Source organism: Octopus sinensis, linkage group LG5, assembly GCF_006345805.1.
Source record: "Octopus sinensis linkage group LG5, ASM634580v1, whole genome shotgun sequence".
NCBI classification, from domain to species: Eukaryota; Metazoa; Mollusca; class Cephalopoda; order Octopoda; family Octopodidae; genus Octopus; species Octopus sinensis.
In genome coordinates, this window is record NC_043001.1 from 86,114,779 (window position 1) to 86,124,778 (window position 10,000).

Consider the following 10,000-nt stretch of genomic DNA (forward strand, 5'->3'; position numbering starts at 1 on the left):
TCTTTGACTTCCTTTTTATCAAGTCTAGAAGTCTTGAAATTATTCAAATAGAAATTTTAGATACAATTTATTTCTTTTTTTATTTATTTATTTATTTATAGTTTAAAATGTTGGCTATTGTTTCAATAGAACTTTTGACACACACTGTGTTTCTCTGTCAAACACATACACACACACGTACGCGCGCATACACACACGCACACACTCAAAAACTCTCTCTCTCTCTCTCTTTCTCTCTCACTAGCTAATACAAACGCATGCAGCACATACCTTCATGGTCTCTCACACACGTACAGCACATACACACACACACACTTTCTCTTTCACAAACACATACTTTCTCTCACTCTCTCTCTCTCACAAACACACACACACGGTCTCTCTTACGCACACATACACTCTCACACATCCACAAACACACAGCACGCACAAACTCTCTCTCTCTCTCTCACACACAAACACTTTTTGTCTCTCACACACACTTTTTGTCACTCACACACATACAGCACATACACACACACACACACACACACACTTTCTCTCTCTCACTCTCTCTCACACACACACATGGTTACTCTCACACACACATACTCTCAAGCATCAACATACATACATCACACATACACTCTCTCGCTCTCTCTCTCTCTCTCACACACACACACACACACACACACACAAAGATACCATTTTGCGTAGATTACATATTTCATATTTTTATAGTTTTTCGTTTTATATTATTTACCGTTGAAGTTTTCATTGTTCTAATGCAGTCAGTTCATTCTGTGGACTTTGTTGATCTGAGTTGAATTTCCTAATACATTATTCCTCTCTGCTATAGGCACAAGGCCTTAATCTTTACGGGAAGGGGTTAGACGATTACATTGACCCCAGTGCTTAATTTCTCGAGACCGCAACGATAAAAGGCAAAGTTGACCTCGGTGGAATTTGAACTCAGAACGCAAAGCCGGACGAAATACCGCTAAGCAATTTTTTCCGACGTTCTAGCAATTCCGCCAGCTCGATACCCCACTTTTCTAATACATTATTACATACGCGAGTACACACTGATTGATTATACCAGGGAATCATCAGAGTCAACAATTGATGCCAAACGGTGTTGTGATGCGGCAAGGGCAAAGAAACAATAGGTAACCACTGAGATTACTGCAAGAATCAGGAAATAAATGAGAAGAAACTGAAGAGGATAGGAATGCTTGTCTCCAGGATGTAGGACAGAGAACAAATAGAAGAAACTTAGATCCTCAAAGGTTTTGCGATGGAATATGAATGGTCGTATAAGAAATGCCAGAGAATCTAATCATAGCAAAGATCAATGTTGGTACATCCAATTTTGACAGAGTCATGATTCCTAGAACAAGCTCAATACATCAGATGAAGATGAATCTGTTCAGTGGACCAAGTTACCCATACTATCATGTTTTGCAAAGACTTTACATAAAGCACAATGAGAAACCATGCATAATGTCTTAATTTAAGTTGAGAGACCATTATTCCAACATGGCCTACTGTACGTGGCTTTAAATGGGGGAATAAGGAATTAAAATGTTAGAAAGCACTTCTACCTGAAATGTTTTGATATTATTTCAGGAAGATTCAGTAGCTTTTTTCGAATGATTCCTAATCGAGAATGAATATTGGCTTTATCATTTTGAGCCAGAAATGAACATACCCCTCCTCACCTGCTCCAAAGAAGGCCAAGGTCGTTTCATCTGCAAGGAGGGTGATAACCTCAGTTCTTTGAGATGCAAAAGGCATTGTGTTTATTGACTATCGCCAAAAAGGGCCACGCCATTAATGGGGAATACTGTGCCAACTTGCGGAGGTAGTTATGAAAGGCTATCAAGACCAAACGCCCAGGAAAACTGACAAACGGAGTTTTCTTTCACCAGGACAATGCCCAAGCAGACATGCCCTTGGTTTCAATGGCTAATGTACGTGACTGTGGCCTTGAACTGGTTGATTAGCCTACCTATTCTTTTGATTCGGCCCCATCTGGCTATTATCTGTTCCCTTGGCTGGGAGCAGTATAGCAGTGATGATGACGTCATATCTGCTGTTGATGACTTTTTTTGGTGCAGCAGGTTGAAAGCTTTTTCACCAATAGGATCCATGCATTGCAACACCAATGGATGGAGTGTGGACCGCATGGAGGACTATGTTGAAAAGTAAACCTCATTCAGTCACATTCCACGAAGATATATTAGTCAACCTATAAACGTTTCAGCCGACCCTCTTAGCTGTTCATCCTTTTATCAACGATACTGCTTTTACTAGAACGGTGGAATGGCAAAATCATTAGAGCGCAAGACAAACTACTTTGCGTTCTTTGTTCAGGCTAATTATGTTCCGAACCGTCAAAGCCTTCACATCCCTCCCAAATATTGGACCTGCGTCTGTTAGAAATTGCTGCTACAACTACTACTACTGCTACTACTACTACTACTACTACTACTACTACTACTACTACTACTACTACTACTACTACTACAAATAATAATAATAATAATAATAATAATAATAATAATAATAATAATAATACTGATACTGATACTAATAATAATAATAATAATGATAATAATAATAATAATAATAATAATAATAATAATAATAATTATAATAATAAATGCCCTGATGCAGTACCAAGCAGTGGCTCTCATAGCTTCTAATCTTAACTGATTGGAAGTGTTATCATTTACATTGTTTTGTCTTGGTATAAAAGATGGGCTACAGCAAATATTCTGCTCAATACCACAGATTTGCTTGTCAGTTGTTTGACCTTAACCAGTTGAGCATGTCCCTTAGTGGCTGACAATATGTGCATCTCTGATCATGAGTAGAAGTAGTGGGGGAGCATCATACCCATGCGTCGAGAGAGATTCTTTGGGGTTTGAATAATACCCCTCTGGAAACATGGGTGGTTCGTTCAACATTCTTAAACAACCCTTATTCGGGAACCTTTTGAGTGAGATGGACTACTTGACCAGAAGAAAAATCTATCCGGGCCCCACCGGCAAGGTCATGTGCTGTTTATTTTGATATGAGATTATCATGTCGCGCACATATGGTTGTGATGCATGTGCCTAGTGCACCCTTATCAGACAGGTAGTGATGATGGGTATACCGGGCTTCGTATATTTTACCCCAGTATCACCTTGATGGCATGCACTGCTCTCTCACTCAATAATAATAATAATAATAATAATAATAATAATAATAATAATAAATGCCTTGATGCAGTACCAAGCAGTGGCTCTCATGGCTTCTAATCCTAACTGATTGGATGTGTTATCACGTACATTGCTTTGTCTTGGTATAAAAGATGGGCTACAGCAAATATTCTGCTCAATACCACAGATTTGCTTGTCAGTTGTTTGACCTTAACCAGTTGAGCATGTCTCTTAGTGGCTGACAATATGTGCATCTCTGATCATGAGTAGAAGTAGTGGGGGAGCATCATAGCCATGCGTTGAGAGGGATTCTTTGGAGTGAATAATTCACCTCTGGAAACATGGGTGGTTCGTTCAACATCCTTAAACAACCCTTATTCAGGACCTTTTGAGTGAAATGGGCTACTTGACCAGAAGAAAATTCTAACTGGGCCCCACCTGCAAGGTCACGTGCTGTTTATTTTGATATGGGATTATCATGTCGTGCACATATGGTTGTGATGCATGTACCTAGTGCACCCTTATCAGACGGGTAGTGATGATGGGTATACCGGGCTACGTATATTTTACCCCAGTGTCTCGCTCAATAATAATAATAATAATAATGATGATAATAATAATAATAATAATAATAATAATAATAATAATAATAATAATAATACCACTACTACTACTACTACTACTATTAGTAATGCTACTGCTGTTGTTGTTGCTGCTGCTGCTGCTGTTACCGCTGTTACTGCTATTTTTGATGATGAAGTTTGTTTTCTATTTTGTGCAGGAAAATGGACAAAGTAAAAGAATGCATAGAGAACAAGAAACCTTGGATGGAACACTGTCACATCGATAACATGATATCTTGGGATATGTTCCAGAAAGGTTTTGGCTATCTTTGTGGTGAAGGATATGATGGTAAGCTGATGTATTTTGAAATGCTGTTCAGTGCAGTGCTTGTAGTGTAGTGTAATGTACTGTGTTGTGTTGAGAGATGGCGGGGTATTGAGAGAGATTGAGACGGTTGTGGTTGGTTAAAGCTCGGTCAATCCTTGATTGAGCGGAGCAATTATTAAAAACACCAAACTGTGCCCGTCCTTCTTTTTCGGAAGCATCTGCTACTTCGATAGCCATTATAACTTGTTCTTATTTAAGACAGCAAGTTGTTATTTGAAAAAAATATTGCTGCTATTTCTATCAGGTCGAACAATCTTGTGGAAGCTCACTCATTATCTTGTATACGGGGTTGTTCAGTCCGTGACCTAGTAGTTACAGTTTTGTGCGCATGATCATAAGTAGAGGCACATGGCCTAGTGGTTAGAGCAGCGGACTCGCGGTCCAGGGATCGCGGGTTCGAATTTCAGACCGGACGATGTGTGTGTTTATGAGCGAAACACCTAAGCTCCACGCGGCTCCAGCAGAAGGTAATGACGAAACTTCTGCTGACTCTTTCGCCACAACTTTCTCTCACTCTTTCCTCCTTCATCTTGCAGCTCACCTGCGACGGACCGAGAGTCTCGTCCAGGTAGGGAACCTATTAGCCAAGAAACTGGGAAACCGGCCCTTATGAGCCAGGTATGGCTCGAGAAGGAACAAACAACAACATGATCATAAAGTCATGGGTTCGATTGCCGAAATGAGAAGCGCTATATAATTGAACAAGGCATATTAATCATTTAACGTTGCTCCAGTCTAGGCAGCTGAAAGTGAGCACCAACCGAGTGTTTGTACATCTTTCTTTCCTTTCATCGGTCATATCCTCAGTGTTTCGCTCGGTCCAAAAGTAGAACGGTCGAAGGTTGTCTACGTTAACTCGCATCTACATAGACACCTAAAACAATTGGCGAATGCGTGTTCCAAGCAACCAACTCATGTTTCCTTACGATTGACTGTTAAGCCAGTCATTTCCAGTCGTGTAATGGTGCTTATGCAGTGGTTAATGCGACGTAGTTGATGTGAGTATTTATTAAAAGTGAGACGATCTATCAAGCAACGTATTTCATCATCCACTTTTTCCTTACCTCCTCAACTCTGCCATCCATGAAATAACATTATTGACTATGGTTTATGTCATTTATTCTAGATAAAATGTACCTGGATGTGAAATCCTCTCAATTCTGATGTTGATAAATTCCTATTTAATTCATTTTAAAATTCATCATTATAACTACCTCTGTAGCAACAAGCGCTAAAAATGTTGTCATTTATTTACGCACTTTCATCTACGAGAGTCCGTAATATACAATACACTGAAAAACGGAACTGAAATAAAGCCAAGATACACTTAGGTCTTTTAATGGCGCAGTACATCTTGCAATAAATTTATACAAGAGACGGGAATGCAGAACTCATTAATTACTGGATACTTCCTTAGAGTTTGCACCATTGACATTATATATCCTAGATATATATAACAAGAAGAGAAAGATGTCAAAATCTAGTGAATCTATTAAAATAATGTATCGCTTTCCAATCTCTGCTGCGGTATGAATGTTTCCGTTTACAGTACTTTGTAGATATCAATGATTAAAACGTGTGGCGGCGGTAGACATCAGTTTTAATATTCATTAGCTGAACACTTCTGCATCAGAGAATTTGTGTGTTACTTAATAACTCATTTGAAACATGTCAATTGCTTTTACAAATTCAAATGTTCGAATACTCTGGGAATTCAAGAATCAATAGTGAAATAACTGGTTCTCATTTAGGCACAAGGCAGTAATTTCAAGGTGAGGGGTTTAGTCAATACCCTCGAACTCCGTACTACACTGGTATTTAATTTTTTCGACCCCGGAGCGATGAAAAAATAAGTCGACCTTGGCAAAATTTAAACACAGAATGTAAAGAGACATCTCCAAATACTGTTAAGTATTTGATCTGATGCTCTGGATATTCTGCCAGCTCGCCGCTTTCATTCGAGAAGTAATAACACATTCTTCTATAGGTACAAGGCCTGAAATTAGGTGGGAGTGGTAAGTCGATTATATTGACCCCAGCACTCAACACAGTTATCTCATCAAACCCGAAACAATGAAAGGCAAAGTCAACTTCGGTGATATTTGAGCTCAGAACATCAACACGGACGAAATGCCGTGAATCACATTGTCCGGCATGTTAAGGTTTCTGCCAGCTCGCTGCCTTAACTCGTGAATTAATATTTGTTTCAAATTTTGACTCAAGGCCAGCAATTGTGGGGGAGGGGTAAGTCATTTAACATCGACCCTATTGCTCAACTTGTGAAGTAATAGTGTAAACATGATAGCGAAATCATAAACCAAAAGAAAAAAAAACACCTGCAAAGCAGTCACAAACAATCATGAAACCAGACAGCAATCGGACTGATAGACAGAATCATAAGAACATCGGTTAAAATACGTTTCGGTATTTGTTCTGACTATATACAATCTGAGTTCAAATCCGGCAGAGTTCAACTTTACCATTCATCCTTTCGTAATCGATGAAATAATGTATCAGTCAAGTGCTAAGTTGATATAATGAATTGACCCCTTTCTTCCAAACTCCTAGCATTGGGCCCTATTTAGAGGTAATTATTGGGTTTGTGCATAATTATTGTGGTTTTGTTTTTTCAACAAATTTTATTCAACAAAAACAATAACAATTTTTAACAAACACATCTTTAAATGACGGTCTGACCGTCTGCCAAGCAAATAGGAACCAGCAATTGAAGTAGTTGGTGAATAATGTTTTTGTTACATGTTGTTATAGTTTTTGCTGAATAAAATTTGTTGAAAAAAGAGCAGCAAAAATTATGCATCAACCCAATATAAAAGCATCCAGCCTTCCTCTTTTAATTCTTTTTCTATTGAATAATAATTTCTAGCATTGGTTTGAAACCAGGATTTTGTGAGTAACGAAATCAAGTCATATAAATTTATAAGAATATAGGACAATTTTAACCAATCTGAAGGAGGGAAAGAATAATGAAAGAAAACGTAGAGAAAGAATGAAAAAGTTATGAAGTATGTGAATCCAGAAGTGTGAACGGATGTTACTGAATATTATTAAGTATTGGATTCAATACTATCATTTCTCGTATAATCTAAAAATTCTATTTTTCCTTTATTTTTACCAACTTTTTAATGTGTTCAGTGTATGCACAAAATTCAAGATGCCTATCCAACACACAAGTTAATGGTACAGTAAGACAATGTTCCAGAATATGGTCACGCCAGTTACATGCAATTATATTAGATGAACCACCACGGGCACAAAAGTACAAGAGAACATGCAGGTAAGTAGTTTGCGTTTTTATTCTTACAATGGTTCTTCAAAAACTGCAGTTTACGCAGACGCACACACACACACATTTTCTTACATAAATATGTTTCCACTATGTCATGTCAAACTTAATAGCACACCCAACCGGCGAGCTGGCAGAGTCGTTAGTATGTCGATTAAAATGTTTAGTGGCATATCGTCTGTCGACTTTTTAACCTTTCAAGGTCGATAAAATAAGTACCAGTTAAGCCCTAGGGTCAATGTTGTCGACTTACCCCATCCTCAGAATTGCTGGCCTTGTGTGTCTGTGTTTGTCCCCCCAACATCGCTTGACAACCGATGCTGGTGTGTTTACGTACCCGTAACTTAGCGGTTCGGCAAATTAGACCGATAGAATAAGTACTAGGCTTACAAAGAATAAGTCGATTTGCTCGACTAAAGGCGATGCTCCAGCATGGCCACAGTCAAATAACTGAAACAAGTAAAAGAGTTAAGAGTAAAGAGACTGATGCAGTAGAATCCTCATATTTTCTATACGTATTTAAATTGAAAACTAAACATTCTCTCGAAATCTACACATCACGCTTCTTGTTTATATTTTAGAATCCTGAAAGACTATCGGAGTTGTCTATCACATGGTATCCAGCGATTCTGTTCCAAAGGTGCTGCACATGTCATGGTAAAGATGTGGGATTTATCATTAGCACCGTTTCGAGAGAAAATGATGTGTGATGAAAGTAAGTAAACAAATTATTTCCTGTTCTATTGCTATTGTTACTGGTTTCCTAAAAAATAAAAGTTCTTTCGAAATTGAAACTCATATTTATTACATTCTTTCGATGCTCAACCGTGTGAGTACTGTGGGGGATTTTCCTCTCTGTGTGCTCCATGCATGAGAACAGTGTTTGCTTAATTTTCCCTTTTTTCTGTACTTTCGAGCGTTCTACCGTCTAGTGTGTTTACCGTGCACAGAAAGGTTACTTTCGCATATTGTGTATATATGTGATCGTTTGGTTTTTGTTATACATTTTTCTACATAATTCATTGAATCATTTCCATTAAATCATTATCGGCGCTGTATCAATAGGTGTTCGAAGTTTCCATGATTCATGTGTGGGTAACTTTTTCAGAAGTTTCCTCATAGTCAATCCACGTTATACTCAGATCATTCTTTCCTTAGTGGAGGCACATGGCCTAGTGGTTAGAGCAGCGGACTCACGGTCGAGGGATCGCGGGTTCGAATCTTAGACCGGGTGATGTGTGTGCTTATGAGCGAAACACCTAAGCTCCACGTGTCTCCGGCAGAAGGTAATGGTGAACTACTGTTGACTCTTTCGCCACAACTTTCTCTCACTGTTTCCACCTGCATCTTGCAGCTCACCTGCGACGGACCGGCGTCCCGTCCAGGTGGGGAATTTCTACGCCACTGCAACCGGGAAAGCGGCCCTTATGAGCCTGGCATGGCTCGGGAAGGAACATTCTTTCCCTACGTTCATTTATAATTATTTTCTTGATTCTTACAGTTACGTGAACTTTTGTAGTATCCTTTCTGCACTTCTAAAAATACGTAATTTATTTGTTCAGTTATGAATTTTATCTGTCTGATAGATCTTTGAAAGTTCTAAGGCAAGTTACTAGCCTGTAATCTTAAGGTCTGCTGATTCATTTTCTGTTCACTATTTTTCTATAAGGAGATTCCATTTCCTATAACTGCCACAAGACTAGTTAGAGGCCCGGGTGTCACTGCTTCTTACAGTAATATTTTGAAATTTTGAGAGTTGTCTCCCTTGCAACATGTGAGTCTAAATCTTATAAATAACGAATTATTCCAAATGTTATGGTTACAGTTCTTTAAAACGTTTCCTTCTTAACACTTGAAGTAAGGAAACGTCCACTTAGGTATGTATTCCCTATTCAGGAGACACAATGTACATGTAATAATAATAATAATAATAATAATAATAATAATAATAATCGTTTCAAATTTTATCACAAGGGCAGCCATTTTGTGGGGAGGTATTCAGCCGATTATATCGACCGCAGCGTTTAATTGGTACTTACTTTATAGACCTCGAAAGAATGAAAGGCAAAGTTGATCTCGGCAATATTTGAACTCAGAATGTAAAGACGAACGAAATGCCGTTAAGCATTTTCACAGGCGTGTTAACGATTCTACCAGCACGCTGCCTTTAAATAATATTAATAATAATCTTTTTTAATTGATCACAAGTGCTGAACAAAAAACGAAAAGAGACAATACAACACAAAGGACAAGTGGAGCTTAGCACAGAAATTCGTGTATAAGAAAGGGGAACAAGAACAATTAATACCAAAATTTCAACAATAAAATTTCTCTAATGAGGAGTATTTCGCCCAGAGATAGCCAAGGAACTCCACATATCCTGGTTACCCCGATCGCCACGGTAACCTCAGCAGATGCCGCTCTCTTCAACTCTTCCATTTTACAAACCTACGCTCAGAGTTGGCTCATTCACACGGATCATCATCGCCACATTCACCCGACTTTCCACAAAAATATTGGATGGAAGCAGTACTTCTCTTTCGACCAACACTTTTGT

At 38.5% G+C, this 10,000-nt stretch overlaps 1 protein-coding gene across 3 annotated transcripts in view; it reads left to right on the forward strand.

Annotated features, from left to right (window-relative positions):
• The window catches only part of LOC115212205, a 100,163-nt gene that overhangs the window by 79,367 nt on the left and 10,796 nt on the right, over window positions 1–10,000 (forward strand). For all 3 annotated transcript variants that reach the window (XM_036502849.1, XM_036502850.1, XM_036502851.1), the window contains 3 exons: window positions 3,970–4,100; window positions 7,293–7,434; window positions 8,025–8,158. In XM_036502849.1, coding sequence (XP_036358742.1) covers window positions 3,970–4,100; window positions 7,293–7,434; window positions 8,025–8,158 — 407 coding nt within the window. The remainder of the gene's footprint in view (window positions 1–3,969; window positions 4,101–7,292; window positions 7,435–8,024; window positions 8,159–10,000) is intronic.